The 24936-nt window shown below is 36.0% G+C and overlaps 1 protein-coding gene across 3 annotated transcripts in view; it reads right to left on the bottom strand.

Annotated features, from left to right (window-relative positions):
• NCKAP1 (NCK associated protein 1) overlaps nucleotides 1-13505 on the bottom strand; it is a 94857-nt gene extending 81352 nt beyond the window's left edge. Inside the window, exon 1 of one of the 3 annotated variants that reach the window (XM_082397512.1) lies at nucleotides 12749-13505. In XM_082397512.1, coding sequence (XP_082253638.1) covers nucleotides 12749-12856 — 108 coding nt within the window. In that variant the 5' untranslated portion in view covers nucleotides 12857-13505. The remainder of the gene's footprint in view (nucleotides 1-12748) is intronic. The other 2 variants (XM_082397510.1, XM_082397511.1) reach the window with 2 other exon arrangements.
• Between the last annotated feature and the right edge of the window lie 11431 nt (nucleotides 13506-24936).

Raw genomic sequence — 24936 nt, 5'->3', positions numbered from 1 at the left:
CTCCAAGTCTAGACATACCAAGTTTGTTTTACTTATAGAAAAAGATTAGCCTAGTAGTTAAAAACATGGATATAGGCTGTCCATGTTCAAATCCTGGCTCCTAACTGTAACATAACCAAGTGATTTTCTGTGCCTCAGGTTCTTCATCTGTTAATTAGGTGATAATAATTACAATGTACCCAAAAAGGTTTTCAGCCCATTACATGAGTGTCTGTATGTGTGTACATGAGCAGAATTCTTAAAGGTATCTGGTATACCAGAAGCATTCAAAAAATGCCAATAAAAAATATAAGGTTAATAGACACTATACAGAAGTGTGAAGAAGTTATGAAACTTCTTTTTTATAGGTTTTATTTTTTTCTGAAATCAACCTACTTGATTTATTTACTTAACACCAATACAGACACTTGCAAATACTCAGGCCAAGAAAAAAAAAAAAGTGCAAGAAAAAAGTAAAACCTAACTAAAAGTACCTAGGTAATAATAGTATCCTCAGTTTTTGGGTTAGAGTACTGAGGCTTAGGTTAAGCAACTTGCCTAAGGTCATCTAGGTAAGTACATCTTGGCAAAGAGCCATACTGAATAATTCAGTTAAGAAGAATGTCCTACTATACTGAAAGAGTACAGCAAAATTCCAACTAACCAGATGTCTCATTTTATAAAGATTAATCTTCTTTCCCACTCTAACTCAAAAATTTCATTTTGATGACATTGAGGACAAAGGAATCATAAGATAACAACTTATATTTTAAGAACACAGCCTGCAGTTGATACACCTAAAACCCTATCCTACTGCAGTAACAATATTACACAAAATTAATCTTTCATTCTTAAAAGTATCGCCCTTTGAAATACCACATTTAAGAAAATGATATAGACTACTATATTTAGTTATCAATACATTTTAGACTAATACATTCCAGAAACGCTACCAAAAAGATTGAATCAAAAGGTTTAACAAATTACCAATTCAATTCAATAAAACTCTTCAGTACTTCTAACCTGCAAACCGCCACCCCCGCCCCCCAAAAAAAGAAAAGGTGAGTAGAGGGCAAAACTGTGTCTAAACCCCTGAATCTTAAAAGCCCTACAATAAAAGGTTTTTTGCATAATTGGCTAAAAGGGCTATTTCACCAGACAAAAAGGAAACTATATCTGAACTACAGAATTTTTTTTAAAAGCACCACACTAAAACCTTATGTTTTACTTTATCTTGACTCAGCATGATTTCATAATGCATAAAATACTATAATTTAAAATCCCAGAAGATCTAAGCAAATTTAAATATTTATATACTTAAATTTCCAGTTTTCAGAATTGGAACTTTATTTCCCATGAATATTCTAATTATCTTTAAATTCAACAAAGTTAAGACTAATGTGGCAGATAAAATTACACAAATGTTAAAGGAAATACTGTTAAACATAATAATTAACAATTCTTGTCTCTAAGTGGATCACAGCCCATATGACCTTAGGCAAGTTGCTTAACCTAAGCCTCAGTACTCTAACCCATAAACTGAGGATACTATTATTACCTACTTCATAGGGTAGATTGTTCAGATTTTTAAAAGACAAAATGCACATAAAGTGCTTATTTCAGGTGCCTGGCACACAAGTACTTATAAGTTTTAAACAATTACCTTCTATTTTTTTAAATAAAACTTTTCAAAACACCTGGATATCTATAGTGAGTTCCCAATTATCAAAATAAGATTTTCCATTTAACCAATTCAATGTCAGTATTGTCAATTCAGTATTTCCTAATTCGTTTTTTCACAAAACACAAATATAACGTTATTATCCAAAATAAAGAACAAAGATGTTTCAGAAAACCACATAATATTTTATTCAGGGCACAAAATAAACATCTTTGATTAGAAACCTCAAAATCAGATTTCATGTAATTTTAAATATGACTTTAAAACAAATCTTTCTGCCAATCTACCACCAAAATTCCTTCCCAAGGCCTTTCCTCAGTTGTCACAATATAGATTACGTACCACAGCTTAACTTCATATGGTTAATGTTACGTATTTTTTCAAGAACTGCCTTACCACAATGTTAAAAAAATATAGAGATAGAAATAGTCCTCTCTCTATTCATAAGAGATTAAACAACAATCATGAAAAAGGAAAACAATAAAAACACAAGAGTAGAGAGTAAAAGGAACATTTACTGGGCAGCTGTTGCGTGCAAAACACCTTTGTTTAGAAATTATCTAAACCATCACTCAACAGAGAGGAAAGGAGCATCCGAAATTCAGTGACTTGCTCAGGGTTTTACAGTTACTAACTTTGAGTACCCAAAGATTCCAAAACACTAAAAACACTTATTTAAAAACATATGCTCCAACTTCCCTGGTGGCGCAGTGGTTAAGAATCCGCCTGCCAATGCAGGGGACACGGGTTCAAACCCTGGTCCGGAAGATCCCACATGCCGCAGAGCAACTAAGCCCGTGCGCCACAGCTACTGAGCCCGTGCACCACAACTACTGAAGCCGCACACCTAGAGCCCGTGCTCCGCAACAAGAGAAGCCACCACAATGAGAAGCCCACGCACCGCAACGAAGAGCAGTCCCTGCTCGCCGCAACTAGAGAAAGCCCACGCACAGCAACGAAGATCCAACGTGGCCAAAGATATAAATAAATAAATAAATAAATAAATAAAATTTTCAAGAAATAAAAATAAAAACATATGCTCCCAGCTCAATATCAAAAAAACAAACCCCAATCAAAAAATGGGCAGGAGATCGAAATAGACATTTCTCCAAAGAAGACATACAGATGGCCAAAAAGCACAGGAAAAGATGCTCAACATCACTAATTATTAGAGAAACGCAAATCAAAACTACAATGAGGTATCACCTCACACCGGTCAGAATGGCCACCATCAAAAAATCTACAAACAATAAATGCTGGAGAGGGTGTGGAGAAAAGGGAACCCTCCTACACTGTTGGTGGGAATGTCAATTGGTAAAGCCACTATGGAGAACAGTATGCAGGTTCCTTAAAAACCTAAAAACAGAGCTACCATATGAACTAGCAATCCCACTCCTGTGCATATATCCGGAGAAAACCATAATTCAAAAAGATACATGTACCTCAATGTTCACTGCAGCACTACTCACAATAGCCAAGGCATGGAAGCAACCTAAATGTCCATCAACAGAGGAATGGATAAAGAAGAAGTGGTACATATATATGATGGAATATTACTCAGTCATAAAAAAGAACAAAATAATGCCATTTGCAGTGACATGGATGGACCTAGAGACTGTCATACTGAGTGAAGTAAGACAAAGGTATGATATCATATCATATGATATCAAATATCGTATGATATCGCTTATATGTGGAATCTAAAAAAATGGTACAAATGAACCTATTTACAAAACAGAAATAAAGTCACAGATGTAGAAAACAAACTTATGGTTACCAAGGGGGAAGGGAGGGAGGGATAAATTGGGAGACTGGGATTGACATATATACACTACTATATATAAAATAAATAACTAAAAAGAACCTACTGTATAGCACAGGGAACTTTACTCAATACTCTGCAATAACCTATATGGGAAAAGAATCTAAAAAAGAGTGGATATATGTGTATGTAAAACTGATTCACTTTGCTGTACAGCAGAAACTAACACAATATTGTAAATCAACTATACTCCAATAAAATTAATTAAAAATACATAAGTAAATTTAAAAAATAAAAATATATGCTCCCAAAAATGTATATAAAAATAGTTCCATTCTTTCAATACCTCAGCTGCTCAAAACTTTTATTGGAGTAATCACTATTAAAGGAAAATTCCGATTATTTCGATAAGTTTTATTTTTTAATTTCTAGTCTAACTCAGCAATAAAACACATTCCTTTGCCAAAATACTATAGAACAAAACGATTTCTTTTAATACAATAACTTAATTGAAAAGACCATGAACAAAATCCCAGGGATCAGAGTGAGAATGCTATTTTTGAGAGCACAGGAAAGAAATCAACCTCATCTGAATATCAGGAAAGAGGAGAAAAATACAAAATGTGACCAATTTATGCTAGAAAGAGGAATTTAACTTTTACTCAATAAACAAGAAATAATAAACCTGTTTTAAAGCAGGTTTTGCAAAACTGAAGTCATAAAGGGACAAAGATTCTCCCTTGAGTCTTCAGCAAATTGAAATTAATGCCTAGAGGAAAAATGGACATCACCCAATAAGATCATGGACCGTAAAAGGAACTTGTGTATAATTCTTTTATTTTCTAATTTTAAAAATAATGAAATACAGTGTGAAATTTTCCAGTAAGTATTGGAAAATCTATCAAGACCAAAACAAGCTTCAAATTCTATTATTACTGATTAATTTTCCATTTTTTCCCCTCATTCGCATCACCTATACTTTGGCCAACCAATTTGCTTTCAGTTTCTCCCTTGAGCTGGGGTAGGTGGAAAAAAAAAAGGAAGGAAAAAAAAGTAACCCACTTCTACAGTTTGGATTAAGAAGCTTGATAGGAAAGTATACTGAAATTATTAGAAATGCTTTAAAATTAATGTAATTTTATACATTACCTCTTAATTAGAGTCAACAGTAGCAGATTTAAAGGTATATAAATTATGATTACTGTTTCCTAAGCACAGGTTCTGGGAAAACCATAAACTTAAGAAATATTTCAATGCATTATATATTTCAAAATTCATTGTTAAAAATTTTAATGACTCAAATAAAAGTTACTAATTACCATTCAATTCTCAAGAAGATGTCTATGTCCTTGTTGTTCTCATTTTTCAGCTTCTCATATACAGAAACATTTCAGTTTATAAAACAAAGGCATTCTGTTACAGTTTTTTTAAAGTGTTACATGTGGTCACATTTTTACTACTCTAAAGAAGTTGCTCTTTAAAGGACTGCTGAGAAACATACTTCTGAAGTACAAATAGTTATTTTGTATTAGCAGTAAGTAGATATCAAACTATAATATCAGACAGTAAAAAGGAATAATTAAGAAATGTTTCCTAAAGGTGGTCTTGAGCTGGATTAATAGGAAAAAATGAACATTTAGTAAATGTCCACTATGTTTCAAGCCCCAGAAATAGAACTAATAGCTAACATTTATTCACTTCTTACTCTTGTGCCAGGCACTACAACTAGCACTTTATGTGAATTAACTCATTTAATTGTCAACCTTATAAGGCTAATTAAAGAGTATTCCACAAATGTGGGAAAACTGGAATATCTATCTAAGATTTCAAGAATTAGAATCAATAAGACTAATACGGCTTAGAAAACCAAAAAATATAACTTGAAGCATAAGAGAAGCTGAGAGCAAATAAGTACCCTATAGATGGTTTTGCTAGTATAGGGTCTACGTGCAGCTTAGCATTACAGAAATTGTTATCCCCAAAAACCAAAATTAAATCATTATAGCGAACGATTATAAGAAAAAGAAATCAGAAGTATTAAGAAGTTACACTTTACTTATTTTAGTGGTTCTTAACATCAGAACCACTTCAGGGGCTTTTTCTTATTCAGTAGGTTTGGGTCATGACCCAGATGTATGTATTTTTAAAAACCTTCTAAAATGATTATATTGTGTATCCCTGACTAAGAACCACTGGTCCCCTCAATTTCTAAATAAAGAAACCCTAATTCAGTTCAGAAAGACTAAACAACTTGTCCAAAGTAAAAAAAAAAAAAAAAAAAAAAAAAAGGATCAGAGCTTTACCTAGAATCTAGCCCTCTCAACCCACAGAATATGCTACAAGTATGAGAAAATAACAGAGAAGTTTAGAGGCTATATGCCAACAAGAAGGACATTAGATATTACCAGGGAATTTTATAACTTTATATTTTGTATCTTTATATACTCCACTGAAAAAATGTCTGAAATCTTGAATAATGACTGGCTGGCTACTCCTTGTCACTGCCCAGCTAAAGTTCCTATTCATACTTCAAAACCAAGCACAAAAGTCACTAACTCTTGTTCCCATCTCTCCCAGACAGGAATCTTTAACTCCCTTCTCAAGACACCCACAACCACACTTAAACACTGCATTTTAGTTAGTTATCTATACATCTCTCTCACCCACTACAATATGAATTTCTTGGCCTTGGAAACTGTATCTTAACGTATCTGTTTCCCCAGTGTCCAGGAAGACATTCAATAAATGAAGAGTAAATGAATGAATGAAAAGGAAACTCTCAGTTTTTGGTACTAACTAAAAGAATAGTTCATGTGACTTATAAAATAGTTTTAAAGACACAGGTTTATTACTGTCAAGTACCTAAAATAATCAACTATGCAATAAGAAAGTATTTTCCAGTACAGGCTCTTTTACTTAAAACAAGAGATTCCTTCGAAACCTTTAACCCATTATACATTTCAAAATTCATTATTAAAAATGTTAAAGATTCAAATAAAAGTTACTAATTACCATTCAATTCTCAAGAAGATGTTTATGTCGCTGCAAATGGAGTTGAACAACATAGACAAACTAACAATTCAAGAGCTTATTAAGTTTAACTTATTTAAGTAAAACATTTCAGTACAATAGTGTGCGACAAAATGATTAAGGAGGAGATTCTCTCATCACTGTCAGATTAAGTAAATCAAAATCTAATAATTACAGTACTGCAAACTCCTAATAGGATCAAAATTAAGAAGATTTTACTACATTTACTAATAAAGACAATACTAAAAACAGTCAACAGAAAAACATGCCTTGGGAATAGAAAAGAATATTGCTATTTTTGTAAACTCCAAGACAGAAAGAAACACACTTACTGGTTACACTTTCTTAATCGCATTTCTTATAATTCATGCAGGGTTTTTCAATGAAAAAAGTGTTACCATTTGACTTCAGGAATCAAAATGTAAAATGAAAAAAGTATATTTAAAATCTCAAAATTAAAGATAGAATATCTTCAGTGAGGAAATGATTGTATGCGTCCTTAAAATTAAGGAAGATAAATGCTATTTCACTGTTTCTTTGAGTTTACACCTTCCTTCCTGCTTTATATATATTCTACCCCCAGTTTAAAGCAAAATTTCCTGTTAGTTTTCTTAGTATTACTTGTATGGTCAGTTCTTTCAGTTTGTGTTTTTAATATGTCATGAACTAAATATTAGAAATAATCACAAAGGAAAAATGCATATAATATGAAAAGTAAATACAAAATACATGTCCTCAAAAATGCTAATAAACTGAATTTTAAATTTCCTAATTCTAAACTATTTCTCATTTTAATACATTACGAAGCTAAACAGAAGTCTTTAATAATCACTGGTATACTGATAATTATGATCTCAATGATCTTTTCATAACAAATCCGTACAAAGTTCATACAAAAGTAGTCTAAGAGGAAAATTATTTCTGTAATATAACTGCATATTTCTTTAAGGTTATTGTGTGTTAAAAATCTAATTATATCTACCATGAAAATTTCACTAATGACTATAAATCTAATGGCAAAAATAAATTAAGAGCTCAGACTTAGGGGTTAAGAAAGAAAGGTGCCAATCCAAATTCTTATTTTTTAAGAGTAAAGGTTGGGCAAATTTAATTCTCTAAATTCAATTGCTTTATCTATAGAATAGGTACCTACATCACAGATCTATGAAGAAATAAAAAAATTTTTTTTTAATTTAGCATATAATAGAGTCTCAATAAATAGCAGCTAGCATTACTTTTATTACACATTATTTTTGTTGAACAATAAAGAGATAAAACTATTTAGTTCTAACATAAAATGTACGTCTACTGAACGTGATCTGAAATTATTGTTAGAATTTTACTTAACAGTAACACTGCTAGTAAATTATCAAAGAATACAAATTAAATTTTTAATCATCCTAGCCAGTTAAGGACAAGAATTTTCAACACTGACACACTTTCTCATCTGGCTCCCCTCATTTTTAACATATTGGATGTAGCTAGCTAAATATGTCCATCCCTGTAATTTTCTTAAAATATAAGTATACAAGCAATAGATTAAGAACCCTAATTTCATTGATATATAAAACTGTACCATGCTACTTTTTCAATTTTACTTTTGGAAAGAACTTAATTTAATCATAATACAAAATATGCATGCACATATGTCAGCATTTGTACAGAAAATTGTTTAACTATATACAGCTTATTTTTAAAAGTGGGAGATGAGCAGGCAGAGAATTTCTGAAGTCATGTTTGAGTTTTTGATAATAAACATGTATTCCTTTTATAATCATTAAAAAAATTAATATTTAAGTTATCTAACAATTCCACAAAGGAAACACAGGATGGATAATCTACCACTGCCACTTAAAAAAATAAAAATAATTTTTTTTCCCATGCAATTTTTCAGTGACCTTAATCTCCTCAGCCTACCATCCAGCATAACAAGAAACAGAATTATCAAATCTTCATTTTTACAGGCAGCTTCCTTGAAAGTTACAAACAGATATAGTAGGATTTGTTTATGTAAATATATATATTATTTAAATACAGATTTATGAAGAGACTGTTTTCTTCTTAACACGTTTAAGGATCTTGATAACGAAATCTCCCTAGGGAAAAAAAAATCTTATGCATACTAACAATGTTTATTAGTCTACAACTTGCCAGAATCCCAATCTTTGGAACATGCTTCTGCTCCTGATCAACCAACACAGAAAATAAGGCCCTAAATGAAGAGAAACGTAACACTGAAAGGGAAGACTAAATCTGATTCCCCTTGCTTTACCTCGACTGCATCCTTCACATATATTTTTTTTTCCTCCATTAGATAAGCAGATACCAGCTAAAGACTTGCAATTTTACACTGCTATTCTATTAATTTCTTTCCTCATGAAATAGATTCATCCAAAATCACGGGGAAAAGACTGTGGGAAAAGAAGTACTCCTCAAATAAAGAAGTAAAAGTACACTGAAACCTGCAAAAATACTCCATTAAAAAGAAGTTTGCAATAGTAGGGTAGGTCTTTTCTCCTTTTCTATCCTTTAAAATTGAAGCAATAATTTAACAAGATGAAAAATATGAAAGTATTAACTGATACCTTTTGTTATCAGTTGTTATCAAGTTCATGTTGGTGATGGTGTAGGAAAAAATAGAAAAAACAAGAAAGAGTAAACAAGAAGAAAATATTTTTAAGGTCAGCTAAAACGTCTTCTGTTGGAATTTCGGCATATGTGTTTGCTAAGCAGCAGTAAAATTTCAGAAAAACAAATGTTGCCCCAAAAAGTTACTGAGACTCCTAAACAAATACTATCTTACATTCATAGAAGTTTTAAACTGTTTTCACATTATTATCTTTTATCTTCACAAAAACAATTCTGTGAAGTAGGCAGAGCACACATTACCATCCCTGTATTAAGGAAAACTAAACTGAGCTCAGTTACTGTTTAAAATAGGCCTTAACATCTACTTGTAAAGATAATATAATCAGAGCTGGAACAGACCTTAGTGTTCCTTTCACAGTTAATTTTCCCCCATTTTACAGATGAGGAAAAAGGAAGCTCAGGGAAGTCAAGACACCTACCCAATATTACAAAATCTCTCAGAGACAGACTGAAACATTGGAAGGCAGGTCTCCTAACTTCTGGCCCAGTACACTTTATTTCCACCACCACACTGCCTGCCATGCCACAGTAGCAGATATAAAAGTAGCCTGAAAATGTTAAAAATCACTATATAAGTGAGTAGCATTATTAGCTTCCAGAAAAGGGAAGACATATTTTTAATTTTTAAAAAATTAAGGAATTATGCAATAAATAAATTTAAATGTGAAACTACCTACCACCTTCACCTCTTTTCCCTAAAATCCTCCTTTATGTGTTCTTCCATCCCTGATTAGACTACAAATTCCTTAAAATTTTCATAACCTGTACATATAAGGATCTCAAAAATTTTTCAATTGATGAAATTTTATTTAAAAAAGCAAAACATTTTCCAGAAACCATGTTACATTCCCCTAATAAGCATTAAAGCCTATTACTCTTGATTACAGTAACTTAAAAAGTTATTTTACTTAGGTCACTGCAGTATTTTTCACTGTGTATGCTCACTAAAATATTGCCATTGCAGACTTTCAATTGAAACAGAGCAATCAGATCTGATAGACAATCTAATGCACACATGCATTAATAAAAATGTGATAATTGACTGGCAGGCACGTATTATGCGGTAGAAGTTTTTTTTGAGGTATAAGAGATAGAGATTGAAAAGATTATGTGGTTTATACTGTCATAAAAATGTAAACAGCAGGAACCTTATAAACACATGGTAAACAGATCTCACTCACTTTTTTGGCAAGATTTTTGAACAAATGTTTCAATCCTAGCCAGCCAGGAAGCTATGCCAGCCTTTACAGACAACTCTATACAGGCCAAAAGAGTCAAAATCCATCTGATGTATTTGTATGCAAAATCACACAAGGAGAGCAGAGCAAAAGCTATTATTATCAAAAATAGAGCAAGATTATACACATATTCATATATATGTTGCATATATATAAAATACACTATACATAATGTATTCATCCTTTTCAACAAGCCCTAACTGAAGGCCTCATGGACCAGGTAAGTACCTGGTACCAGTAATTCAAAAATAAGTACCAGTAATTCAAAAATAAGTAACACTGTCTCCACCTAGAGAGAACTCATAATCAATCAAGCGAGGTAGAAAAATATTTCTCAAGAAATTATAAATGCCGTTAAGTGCTGAAATATAACATTTCAATAATTCAAAATATTAGCCACTTGGATATAATGATCACATTCAACTCATTTTAAATTTTACTAGTTTAATAATACAAGAGCCTGGAGTTTCTCAAAACAGGAAGTGAAAAAAAATATGCTTTTGAGAAAAGGCAGTGAACTGGAATTATAAGCATTCAAATGCTTAGAATTTAGTCCAACCTTATTTCATTTATGAAGATGAAACATGTAAAGTCTGATTGTATTTATGCCATAAAAATGTTCAATGAATTCTTTAAAAAGAGGTATTTTGCCCAAATACCCAAATCACTTTTGATGTTACTCTCACTTCCTCTTCTGGAAACCATCATAACCATTTCCTTTAACCACAATACCACATGTCTAGAAACTTTTAGTAATGTTTGACTTGCTCGTTTTTTGCACAAAGGGCATATAGGAACCAATTTCCAAGTTTGTTAAGGAGCATAATTTCACAAAAAAGTTCAGGTCAATGAAACCTATAAGTAATACTATCTAAAATTAAATTATTCCTAATTTACATAAATTTATAACCAAGGCTCTTTCGTAAATGCAGAGGGCTTCTTTATAAAGACCCCGAGCTCCTGCCACATAAAATGTAACAAAGTGAACAGTCATGTTGCAGTTACTATCCAGATTGCACTGCGTATAAAGTCAACCAATCCTCACATCCAGGTAAGCGACTGGAACATAGCTATCTTTACACAAAATTTATCACTATTAAGCCAGGATAGTTTTCTCCTTTAGAATTCAGTGTCTACATCAAATTGTTCAAATAAGTCAGTTTTACACTGAACCCCATGATATGAATTTTTTTTAAATATTCTTTCTTCAGGAGTCCTAATTCACAAGGGCTACAACTCTACTGCTATGATTAAACTAAAAGGAAACATTCAGCATGCAATAAAAAGCCAACAAAAATAATTACGAAGATATAACATCAAATACACATTGGAAACTGTCAGGATCTAGATTGTAACAAAAAAAATCTTAACTTTCTCTTTATCAAATTATTTAAAACTTACTAACTTTGTCTTAAAAGAAAGAGGATTTTGGTCTTTCTTTCCTAAGATAAATTAATATTTGTTCTATCTTTACATCTATTTTTCTTAACTCCAACTCAGCCCCTCATTCCTTAATCTGCTGAAGCCACGTAAAGACTTTCAATAGGCCTATTAGCTAGAGCTACTCAAATTATCAGAATACGCGATAAAATCAGCAGTAATAGCAACATATTCACAGTTTTTATTTTGTATAGACACCGAACTTTAAGAAATGATGTTTTGGTATTATCAGACATGGCTGGAAAAACTAAGATGAGGAGGAGTAAAGAGGGAAGGGGAGAGAAGGTTGTTATTCCTGTTCTAGTGACTCACAACCCAGAAGTATTTCAGGAGAAAACTGGTTCCACCCTCACTTCCCCCTCCTCTCCACCTTCAAAATGAAATAATTCCAAATCGTCAACACGCTCTCAAATGGCTTTTATTTGGCAATCTAAAATAAAATGGCAAAAGTGGAGGGGATGTGGGGTTCATCCTGATTAGCCATTCCCTTCCCACATTCCCACACTTACAAACCCCAAACAGAAAACAACTGCTTCCATCTCCGCCAGGTTCCTACCATCCGACCTCAGTTATGGAACAGCCAAGTTTTCCTATCCCCCTCCTAGACTCTCGCCCACCGACCCTCTTCTCTTTCCCGTAGAGCTCGTTCCGGGAGCCGGGGCGCCGAGGAGGGGGCGCCAGCGGCGGCAGCGCCCCTCACCCCGCGCCGGGCCGGCCGGATCTGGCCGCTGGGAGCGGGGAAATGGCTCCTCTCCGCCCCTGGCCGGCCCGCGAGCCAGCGGGAGAGGCGCCGGGACTCCGCATTAGGCCGCGGCGCATCCCGGCGACCCCGGCCGGGCCTGCAGCCGCGAGGCGGTGATTTCTGTCCCGGGCGCCGCCCGCCGCCCCCACCGCCCGGGCCTCCCCCGCTCTCCATCCCTCCTCAGCCCGCCCGCCGCCCCCGCCGCGGCCTCGCCGGCCCGTGCGCACCTTCTTGATGTTGTAGAGGCGGGTGAGCATTCCGACGCCCCGGTCGTTGAGGATGGTGAGCTTCTCCGCCAGCTTCTGCTGACTGGGCTGCAGCACGGAGCGCGACATGGTGGAGGTGCTGGTGGTGCTGGTGGTGGTGCCGCCGCCGACGCCGGCCGCCTGGCGCCCAGTCACCGGCCCGCGGCCTCCGCAGCTACCTCTGTCGGGCCTCCTCCCCTCCCGCCCGCGACCTCCGCCTCAGGGGAGCTCGCCCATGGCCCTCGCGCCCTTAACCCGCGCCGGTGACAGAGCGAGCCGCGGCGGACACCTTGGGGTCCCTTTCCCCTCAGCAGCCCGCGCCCCGGCAACCTCCTGCTTTCCGCCCGCCGCCCTTCCGTCCCCACCCCCGGCGCTCTCCGCCCCAGCCCCCACCGAGCCGCCTTCCCGGGCTCCTCCACTAGGTGTGGCGGCGGCGGCGGCGGCGTCTCCGGCGGCTGAGAACGAGGCCGCTTCCCGCAGCCCGGGACGAGCGCTCGGTCACCTGATCGGCCGCGCCGGCGCCCCCGCGAGGCCGGACAGGGAACTGCGCCTGGGGGCCCTCGCCCGCCCCGCCCGGCTTCGCTGCTGCCGCCGCTCGGGACGCGGCCCCGGCCCAACACCCGTCCCGACCCGGCCTGGCCCGCCCACTGCCCCTGATCCCGGCAGCGGAGTCTAAGCCGGAACCCGATGAGGTCACGTTTCTCTGTTCGCCACACACCCCTCTCCTTCAAGTTCCCAAAAGTTGCCTTTCCGCACCACCTCCCTAAAGAAACCAGCAGAAGCCCGCGGGGAGGAGTGGGGCGGGAGCAGGGCGGGTGTTTTTCTGGCGAGTTTCTCCCGGGAGTGGGCTGGTGGCTCCATGCGCTTCTCCCTCCCACTGCTTGACAGACGTTCCCGGCTGAACACAGCAGATGTGCTCTGCGAGGCAGGCCTCGCCTCTCTTTCCCTCCCCATCCCATCCTGACTCCCCCGCCTCAAGGCAGTTCGTGAGAGAGGAGGTCGGAAGTGAGGGCAACTCAAGTTCCTGAGATAATCAGAATCTGGAATTTGTCGACGAGGATCACCCTTCCGGAGAAGACGCCAATAGAAGAGGCCCTGGCATGTGGGAGGCAGAAATAAATGTTTGTTCAATGAATGAAGGAACGGTCCCATTTTTTTTTCTGGCCTCCACCCCAAATCCCACCCCTTCTTGGCAACATTCTACTTTTCCATCTCTCTTTCTTTTCTTTTTCCTGATCAATTTCCTCCCAGTCACACCCGAAGGCTACTCCCTCTGGTCAAATATATTAGATATGGTTCCAAAAGTGAGCAAAATTAAGGATTTATGTCATTGACTGGGGTGAGGAATTCCAGCAAATAGGAGTCAAGCTGTTCTGATGGTTTTTTTCGCCCTAATTTCCTCTGATGTATTAATCTTTTATATTATATTCATTAATTTTAAGTGAATGACAAAATATTCTGCCACCTTCAATAAACGACATTGTAAGAGTAAATATCATTGTATTGATCAAAACACTTTAGGGAAAGGAAATTTTGACGAATATCTTTTGAAACATTTTTTAAGCTAGTATACGTACAGTTCCTACAGAAATCTTCGTTTTAATATGCCAAGGAGAGATAGGCCGTAGACGGACTGAATTTGATTTAAGAAGCTTTAAATAGAGTCCTAAGTCCACCAAAAAGTCCTACCTGCCTTTGTGCTTGGAATCCTGTACACAGAACTTAACTTGAATGAAGGTTTTTAATGCAAACACCTCAGAGAGATCACCTATTGAGCTATGATTAGTCATTAGCACGTTGGGGGGATTTAATCTATCTGGTTACATTCCAACCTGATAGTTTAAATATTAATTTAGAGGAGGTAAGAGTCTGGAGCCTGAGATAGTGAGAGCAGACCTGGGAAGGAGAGGGTCCAGGGAGGGGGTTGGAGAGTAAAGATGTGCTCTTTTCAGGGACCACAGACAAATTTAACCAGAGGCAGAATTACAGAATCACACCAAAGAAAGTTTATATCATTTTCTAGTTTTTCAAAATGCTGTATAGAGAGAACAAGAAAATGGTGCCATATTAAAATTTGAACACAATTATCACTCAAGAAAAGCCACTGTCATGTTTCCATATGAACTTGAACATTTGTAGCTGCTTATAACTCAGAGTACCCAATAGAGGGAGAACTCTGTGGATTCTAGTCTCATTATTGAATTTTTATTATAACCAACTTTTAGACATATTGGCCCTAGATTGAATGAAGCATGTCTATTCGAGTAAAAGATATTAGGTCTAGATGAAGTATTCACAATTCTTGCATTTCTCTACATTTTCCATCAAAAAGCATTTTGTTGTTAAGAGCCAACCCTTTGGAAGTTTGACTGTATGTGTAGTATAAACTATACTGTCAGTGCTAAGGTAATAATCATATATTTTCCCATGCATGTACGATTTTATGGCAAGTGTAACTAGTATGTGTCATTTTATATTTCCTCTCAGTTTTCATACCATGTGAATCAGTCTATAAAGTTATTAAAAGAATTGCCCCTCTTGTAGATTTTTTTCCTGCTATAGTTTTCTGGAAAAGCATAACATTTTAAGAGTGATTAGGAAAGTTAAAAAAAAGACATTAGGAAAGTAAGTTTTAAAAAGCATGATTGAAGATTTTATTTCCCTCATCGTATCAAGCACGCTCTTCACAGTTCCTTTGGTACTAAAGATTTTCAAATAGTTTCTCTTCAGTTAAGAGATTTCTGCTGTTTGTCTCAGAACATAAGCCTTCAGAGAGATTTAGAAAGTAGATGATAGCTTCATATTTGTAGTAATCATAGAAAGTTAGCTAGTATAGACCAGTATACCTTAAAAAATGTGAATTTTACTGTACATAAAGTATATCTTAATAAATCTGACTAAAAGTTATATATCTATGTTTGAAAATTTATTTTTTTATTGAGAGAAGTATAATGGTACCCACTCTAAGGAAAGTAAACATTTGAAAATCCTAATTGGAAAATGTTCAGTCATTCATAGTAACAATCCTGGATGGATTTAAAGAATATTTTTCTATTCTATATAATAATTAAACTTATGTGTTTGATTGAACAATAAATACTTAAATTGTGCAAAGTGCTGTTGTTCTAGGAGGAGATATAAAGATAAGATACTATAAGATATCTATAAGATATAGATTTTAAAATCTATATCATATAGATTTTAATCTCCTTGAGCTCTCATTCTCGGTGAGAATAGAAATATACGTAAGGAAATCTAATATAAGTCAGCCTGAGATACAGGGCTACAAGGGAAACCTAGGGAGAAGAGTTCCAACCTGAAGTTCCTAAGAGTTATTCTAAAACTTACATTTGGACTTTGAATGAGAAGTAAGTCTTGGACTTAAAAACTTATAGAAAAGGGCATTCTAAGCAGAAGGTTCAACTTTAATAAATGCAAAATAATTTTTTTTTAAGTGCAGGAAAGTAATAGGAATGCTCATTATGTACATGAAAGAAGCAATGGGAAATAAAGCTGGAGGTAGAACAGAAAATATGTAGGCCTATGATTGCTAAAGCAGGAGAAAAAAATGGAGAAGAAGAAATATCCAAAAAAAATGGGAGAACTAAAGGTAACTTTTGGGAACTTGAGGTTAATAAAGAAAATTTGAAATAGTTGCTGACTGTGACAAGGATTCCTAATTATCATTCAGTATATTTCTCTTTCTTCCTTAGAATAAAGACTACATCTCCCAGTCTCCCTTGCAGCCTAGTATGGCCATATGACTAATGTTCTGGCCGTTAGGATGTAAGCTTTCAGGAACCTTCCTTAAGAGACTGCTGTGCTCTCTTTTTGCCAGTCTTCCCTTCTTCGTTCTTCCACATGAAACAAGGATGCAATGACCACTATCTTAGACCATGAAGACAATGGCCACTCACTAAGGATGGCAGAACATAGAAATAGAAGGTATAAGCGGACTTCTTAGAGCAGAACTACCATACTAAACCTGCCCTTTCTACATCTGGATTTTGTTTGAAAGAGAAAGTTTTATTTAAGCTTCTTTTATCTGGGACTTTTTTTTTAATTACTCACAGCCAAACCTGATCCTAAATGATAACAGTTTTTGAGGTCAACATTATAGTATCACTACTAGGAATAAAACAAGGACTAATAATCAGATTTAATATTGACTAAGTGTTTTTGCACTGTGTCAGGTGCTACTATTTGAGTTTTCTCATCACCTCTCTCAACAATCCTTTGAGCTATTATCATCCTCATTTTATAGGTGAGGAAACTGAAATGCAGATAGTTTTTTCATTTTTAATTACTGAAGGTCACACTTATAGGAAGTGATAAATCTGTTACTAGATTCTTTATCAGTCTGACTCCAAAGTTCATGCATATTCTTAACCACTGTGATGTAACTGACAACAAGTTGGATGGCATAAATTTGGCATGCATAAGTGAACATGATTCTGTAGTTTCTGCTAGAGTTCCTTAACTCTGCCCAGACCTTCATAAACAGTCCCTTCATTAAATTTTTTTCAGTTAACAGCTAGACTCTGCCATATTCTTCCCAGACTGGTATACCAGTCTTTTATGTGGTTTTCTTTAGCTTTGCCTCCTCCAGAAACTAGAATGGGAATTATTTCTGTAACACTTTTTGCTAATCATGAAGTATATTTCAGTTTGCCTTTTTAAATCACCCAGCCTTCTGTTGCTTCCCTATTTAAGACAAAAAGAAAGAAAAATTGAGGAAGAGCTTCTTCCTGGGTTCTTAGGGTAAAGCCCTTTGATTAGGATATCTCCTGTCAAAGTTAATGTTCCACTAATTTTTTTTTTCCTCTTTCTCTCCACTAATTCTTTTTTTTTTTTTTAAAGGAATGTAGTTTATTTATTTATTTATGGCTGTGTTGGGTCCTCGTTTCTGTGCGAGGGCTTTCTCCAGTTGCGGCAAGCGAGGGCCACTCTTCATCGCGGTGGGCGGGCCTCTCACTATCGCGGCCTCTCTTGTTGCGGAGCACAGGCTCCAGACGCGCAGGCTCAGTAGTTGTGGCTCACGGGCCTAATCGCTCCGCCGCATGTGGGACCTTCCCAGACCAGGGCTCGAACCCGTGTCCCCTGCATTGGCAGGCAGATTCTCAACCACTGCGCCACCAGGGAAGCCCTCTCCACTAATTCTTAAAGACAAATGCAACATTTTCCCTCACATCAGACTTCAAACCAGGTAGCTATGTATGACTAGAAAAGTATGACGAAATTTCTCTGAAAAATAGCCTAGAAATAGTGCAGTAGACATATATTGGTTTTGTCTGTCCTCCATCCCTTCCTTTTGTGAAACTGCTACCTTCTGACAAAATTGAGTGCAGAAAGCAAAAAATGGGTCAGGCTGTGGGCAAAATGATCAGGCATATGTAAACAAGAAATCAATGGAGTGTTGCAAGGAATTTTTACTTTTTAAATTGTTTTGAAGACTGCATGGACTTCCCTGGTGGTGCAGTGGTTAAGAATCCACCTGCCAATGCAGGGGACACGGGTTTGATCCCTGGTCTGGGAAGATCCCACATGCCGCGGAGCCACTAAGCCCATGCGCCACAACTACTGAGCCTGCGCTCTGGAGCCCGTAGCCACGGCTACTGAGTCCATGTGCCACAACTACTGAAGCCTGCGCACCTAGAGCCTCTGCTCGGCAACAAGAGAAGCCACCACAATGAGAAGCACGCGCACCGCAATGAAGAGTAGCCCCTGCTCGCTGCAACTAGAAAAAGCCCACGCACAGAAATGAAGACCCAACGCAGCCAAAAATAAATGAATGAATGAATGAATGAATAAATAAATAAAATAAAAAATAAAGACTGCATATAGTTGGACCATACCGAAGACAGAGGAACCGACTTTGGGTGAAGAACTGTGGAAAAGGACAATAGGAGGTATCACTGTAGTTTAACTGTGGTCATAAAAAGGATACACAGTAAGATATATGCTAAATCCATACTTAAACTTCTGTTCTCCTACATATCCAAAGACCACAGGGTATGAAAATTTACTCAACTAAAAACGATTAAGAAAATGAATAGAGAAAAGATGGAGCAACGGTATCCCAGTATCTGTAGTAAATGAATAAGGAGTTAAGGCTTAGCCAGAGATTGCAACTTGGTATTGCAAAGGAGTAACCAAGACAGGTCTAAATGAAATATAAGATGTCTCCAGTAGTCAACAGAAGACATGCCAGAAATAGAACTGATCCAAAAAGTTCAAAAAGAAAACAATGAAAAATTCATTACAGCCTTGATCTTGACCATTCACATCCAATGAAATTCATCTTACAGCCTGCCAGATCTTGATAATGTACTTCACACATATTTATTTGCTTCTGCTCTGCAAACTGAAGATAGATTTATCTTTCCTTTTAAAGTCACTCAAAGAACTTCAGTTTTTTCTGTGGAAAAACTCTAATGTAATGAACAATTTCAGTTTATGATTGGTTTTAAACTTTCTTGGTTCTTTTCTCAGTACAAAGGACTTGTGAGTTTTGGGGTTTTTATTAAAGAAATTTATTGTGCTTAGACTTATACCTAAATAGTAGATGACGTATCAGTGTATACATACACTTATTGGTTGATCTTTGGAGTTTGATCTTAAGTATTTTTAAAATATTAGAATGCTACCTGTAAAATTGGCAAAAACAATGGTAGAAAAAAATTTGAGTTAGAATACAGGCTAAGCCTATGATGATAACCAACTTCCAGCTGAACATAAAATCCATTTATATTTTTACATTTAGTCTACCTTAAAGATGAACAGTTTTTCAAAAATTGGGAAGGATATTGAACATACTGAACTGGACCTCCAAGAAGAGCTCTAGACTAGAGATGTAAATTTAGGATCATCAGAATGTGGGTGGTATTTGGAATCATGGCAATAGATGAGATCACTTTTGGAGAGAGTATTTTAAAAAGGAAACTAGGGCCTAGTCCAAAGCCCTGAAGAACTCTGACTTTTAGGAATCAGATACAAGAAGAGTAGTCAGCAAATAAGACTGAACAGGAGTGTGAAGGGAACCAGAGACTAGGGCAATAGCTGGAGGGGTCAAGGGAGGGTTCTTTGTCTATTTTCAGTGGTAGTTGTCAGATTATCCTGTAGAGAGGGAGAGATGTATAACCCAGTACAGAGAGAAAGCATCATCAAAGGTACAGAAGCCTTGACAGAACAGGAAGGAAAGAGGTGAAGGGGAAGCAGATGATAAACAGCCAAACTAATGTTGACTGGGTGTTTCAGGAAAAGACAGGATAATGATACTAGCTAACATTTATTGAGTACTTGCAATGTGTCATGCTCTGTTCCAACTGTCTTGCATGTATTAATGTGTTTTTATCTTCATAACAAACTCTGAAATAGGAACACTAAATCATTCCTATTAAACAGATGAAGAAGTTGTACCTAAGGTCACAACTGGTAAGGGGAGGAGCTCAGGCTATTAACCACTTGATGTGTACACTGATGTAGGTCAATAGAACTGGTTTGTGGAAGATCAGAAAGTTTTCTCATATCTTGTATTTTCTCAATAAATTAGAAATAGTTCATCAGCCTAAACAGGAGGTCATGTGTCAGAAATTGTTGAATGTTCATTTGAGTTTGATGTTATATATTTAAATGGTTAACAGAGGTAAGCCTAGGCTCTGGGGTCAGACTAACAGGGTTGGAATCCTGGTTTTGCCACTTACAGTGGACCTTGGATATGTGACCAAAGCACTCTAAACCTCAGTTTTTCACCTTAAATGGAAATGATTGTACTTACCTCACTACATTGTTTGAGGAATGTATGGGATAATTTTTAGGACTGTACCTTGTGTAATTCAGTGAGTATAAATGTTTGTTGTTACTACTATTATGGTGATTATTATTACTGCCTCAGTCTGCCCAGTTGTGTGATTTTCTACATTGGTACATGGCACAAAAGAGATGGAGGGTTGTAGATTTTTCTTTTTTTAGTTGAGTGCCATGGAGAGAGAGAAATTTAAAAATTTAAATTTAAAAATTTAAAAACCTACCTAATTATATTAACGTTGCTTTGCTTGACAAATTCTATTTCAAAGTAAAAATTTAAATTTAAAAATTTAAAAACCTACCTAATTATATTAACATTGCTTTGCTTGACAAATTCTATTTCAAAGTAATAATTTCTGAAAACGACATTTTCTCTATTTCATGTTAGACACACAGCATAATCATTAAGCTTCTAAGTGTTGATTATGTGCAAATGTTAGGGACATTAAATAATTTCTTATTATAAAATATACATTATGCTAAAATATTATAAACTCATTATAAGATAATTTCCCTCCATTAAAACACCACTGAAGTCTAAATGTTTACAAGTCAAGTGTTCACTGATACTTAAATTCAACTTTCTATTCCCACTTAAATTCAAATCCAGTGTTACTTAACCACCATCATACAAAACTGCTACTGTTTCTCTGCTTTAAAACTATGAACATTCACTGTCCCACCCAGATTATTTGCATGTTACATTTTTACCGTTTCTTCCATTATTTCTAATTAGTTCAACTGATTACTCTTTTCCCAACAAAACTTTAGAATCAGAATTTATTCAAATTTTCCACAATTACTTTGTGAATTTCTCCCATTCCCAATGGTCTTTATTTGTGCTGTATTTGAACAGTTAACTTTCAGTTTGTGAAGAGAGGAAAGCCATGTTTCCCAGCTAGTATCAAATTTTTTACTTATTTCATATCATAGATTCCACATTTACAATATTAGGAGCATGTTAAAACAAACTTTAGCATATACATATATACGTATAAATAATTTCTTGTGTCAGCTTTTAATTATAGAATGGTTTGATATTTGTAAGTCGATTTAAATAGAAAATATTTATGTTATCTAATATATTAGCTTTAAAAATGGTAGTCATTCTGTTATCTAATAGATTAGCTAAAAATGTAACCACTAATTTACAAACTACAGTACTTCCAAACACCAGAAGGGAAGGTTGGTAGTCAATCAATTCTGGAAATAACAAAGTTAGCCTAGCTCACTCTCTTGTTTTAGGAGAGGGTGTGATAGACTTAAAGCTCATGAATTGAATCAGAAGAAAGGAATGAAGTGAACAACTCATCTTTACTCATTTCCCCCAAGGAGTTGGAGCAGAAACAAAAACAAAGCTGCAATCATTTTTTCCTTACATGTTGGTCTTTATAGGCCAAATTAATTCTTGGTTCTAACTAAGGTTCCTAATTAGCTTTGGCTCATGGACCTTATATAAGTCTAGTAAAACTAGACATCCTATCCATAAAAATATACAAAATTTTAGTGCAATTTTAAAGAGTTCATGGTCTCACTAAAGCCAATATAAAGACCCATGGACATAAGATTCAGAGCCATTCTGGATTGTAACGCGTCCATCCAAAAAGGTACAGTAGGAGCAATTGTATACCCAAAGTAATCATGTGTTAAATGTCCAGGTTTAACCTGACATAAATGCTGAAAAACAAATTTTTAGTCCATCATCCAGAGATGCAAAAAGTATCTCTTTCCTGATCAGTTCAATGCATTACAACCAACTCTATGGAAATCTTTCCACAGAAGTGATAGAGTAGACTTTGTAATCTACATTCTATCAGGACAAAATATCCCACCACAGTTAGATTACTCAAGTTCCCTCTTTATCTGCCTCGGTCTGGCTGCCAGACCTTTGTCACCTCCAACAGAAGGTAGGAAGGAGAGCCGAAAGCATGCAACCCAAGTTGTTTTATTTTCAATTGAATACCTTGACTAAACAGTTTAGTGCAAAGGAAACTGCTATTTAGCACTAAATTTTTGAATTGCATGCAAGTTATCATTTGCCTACGTAGCCCTTTCTCTTACTGCTATGTGTAATTCAGGGTTGGCTGCCTCCTTAATGAAACGTACAGTACTTTAAAGAGACTCTATGACTTCTGCACATTACATAAGCCATAGTTAGTCTGCCTCAGAATGACTGCAGAAAAAATTGTAAATTTAGTCTCAGAAGTCTGGTGCTAAAGCAGAGCCAGCCAGCTTTTCAGCTTTCAAAGCTGCTTTGTATAAAGCAGCACATTTGGAAATCTGTTGCTGGTACACTGTATTCATACTGGACTTACAACAAGTAAAACTTAACATGAAGAAGAAAGGGACATAGAATATATGAAAGGATCACAAAAATGCAAAAAGCAATAAATTCTAAGAAAATCCAGTACTGGTTAGGTTTTCAAATACCTAGACATTTATATGTCTTTGAATGTTGACAATATACTGTTGTTAGTGAAATGTCCCCCTCTCTTGACCTCGATGCCTGGTGGCAACTTCCCCCTTTACACTGTACAATATGCCCTAAGTTTCATACTGCTATTGCTTTTTCAGGTAGGCAAAAAGTAAATATATAGTAAAGACCACCACCATCATTTAACATTAAATAACTGTTTGACACAAAACAATGGACTTGACTACAATTATCAGTTAGGTGAGGTGGCTCAAATTCTTTGTGGAATGAGATCATGTGAAAAAGATAATCAAAAACTAGGATTAAGGGGTAGTTTTTCTTCCCTCCATGGGAGACAGATTAGTAATTTATGTGAAAGATTTCTTTTTCTTTTATGTCTCTTTTATTTCAAGAGGTGTTCCTACCTTTAGTGGGAAGATTTTTTTTATTTTAGCTTTTTGTTACAAATTGTTTCAAACATAAAAAAATAAAGAGTATAATGACCTCCCATGTACTCATTACTCAGCTTTGACACTTAACATTTTCCCAAACTTGACTGTAAAGTGTTTTAATGTGTCTGTAATCAAAACTAGAATTCTTTTATTTATGCAATAAATAATATATAATTAGAATATAAATAATATAAATGATAAATAATTAGAAACTCTTGGAAGAGATCATTTTGAATTATTTTAAAAAGACAACTATTGTTTCTTCAGAAAGGAACTGGACTTATTAGCAGAATTCTTAACAGAAGTTAATTTTATTTTCATGGTGCTTGATGGTAATTTTTAGAAACATTTTTAAAAGAGGAGACTGTAAGAATAAATATCAAAGTGACATGCTTAGCAATAGCCAAACCAAGTGGTCAAACTTATTAAGATCAGTTAAATACATATCTCTCTATCAAACTGAAGCTAAGCTAATAGCATGTGATACACCACTGTGTGAGTTGGGCTTCCTAAATCTTGATTATCTTCAAGAAGCAAATGAAGAATGCACTCAGTGTATTCATTGTGCTGAGTCACTGGATTGAAAGAGAGGAAGATAAACCACCTACTGAACAATCACATTTTTTTCTTCTAGGTGATTCACAATTCTTTGAAGACTGGCAGGCATGAAGCCACCAGGCATTGTGCTACCTGTCCTGTCTATAATAATACTCACCCAGTGCTTGTTTCATATATTTTGCTCTCAGGCAACTTTGATTATGGGAAGTTGATTATGTAAAAAGCTCTCTGACTGGTATGTAGGTGTAAACAGAAACAATTTTTAAAAGATTAGATAATTTCCAGAATCATAGTGTTTTATTTATTAAAACGTTTTTCAGCTAGTATTAAACATTTACTAGAAATTTGCACTAATTGACAAGAAAAATTACAAAATCATTTTGATTGATTCAGTCTAAGAATAGTTTATCCTTTTTTTATTTTCAAAGAATCATAGAAGAGCATTTTTGCTGGCAGTATTGGCTATATCTTTGGGATATTTAACTTATTATATTGATAAGCTTGATTAATATACTCTTCAATTAATTTTTGTTTATTAAATTTTAAATTAAGCCTAAGATCCATTGTAAGAAAAAAAGCTGTAATAAAATAGAGAAATATTAGTCTTTATAATTTTGTATTGTTTGTGATATCAAGTGCCTTTTTCTCTCTATAACGTACAAAAATCCAAACTGTATTTTCTTCATGAATTTACAATGTGGGAAAAAAAGAAGTCTCTAAAATTTAGAGCAGCAAGACTCCATACTTTGGACAACAAGAAAAAATAAGTTTAAAACTAAACTGGGGGCTTCCCTGGTGGCGCAGTGGTTGAGAATCTGCCTGCCAATGCAGGGGACACGGGTTCGAGCCCTGGTCTGGGAGGATCCCACATGCCACGGAGCGGCTGGGCCCATGAGCCACAACTACTGAGCCTGCGCGTCTGGAGCCTGTGCTCCGCAACA

Source organism: Balaenoptera borealis (genome assembly GCF_965194805.1).
Source record: "Balaenoptera borealis genome assembly, chromosome: 6".
NCBI classification, from domain to species: Eukaryota; Metazoa; Chordata; class Mammalia; order Artiodactyla; family Balaenopteridae; genus Balaenoptera; species Balaenoptera borealis.
This window is presented reverse-complemented; position numbering and strand designations above follow the sequence as displayed.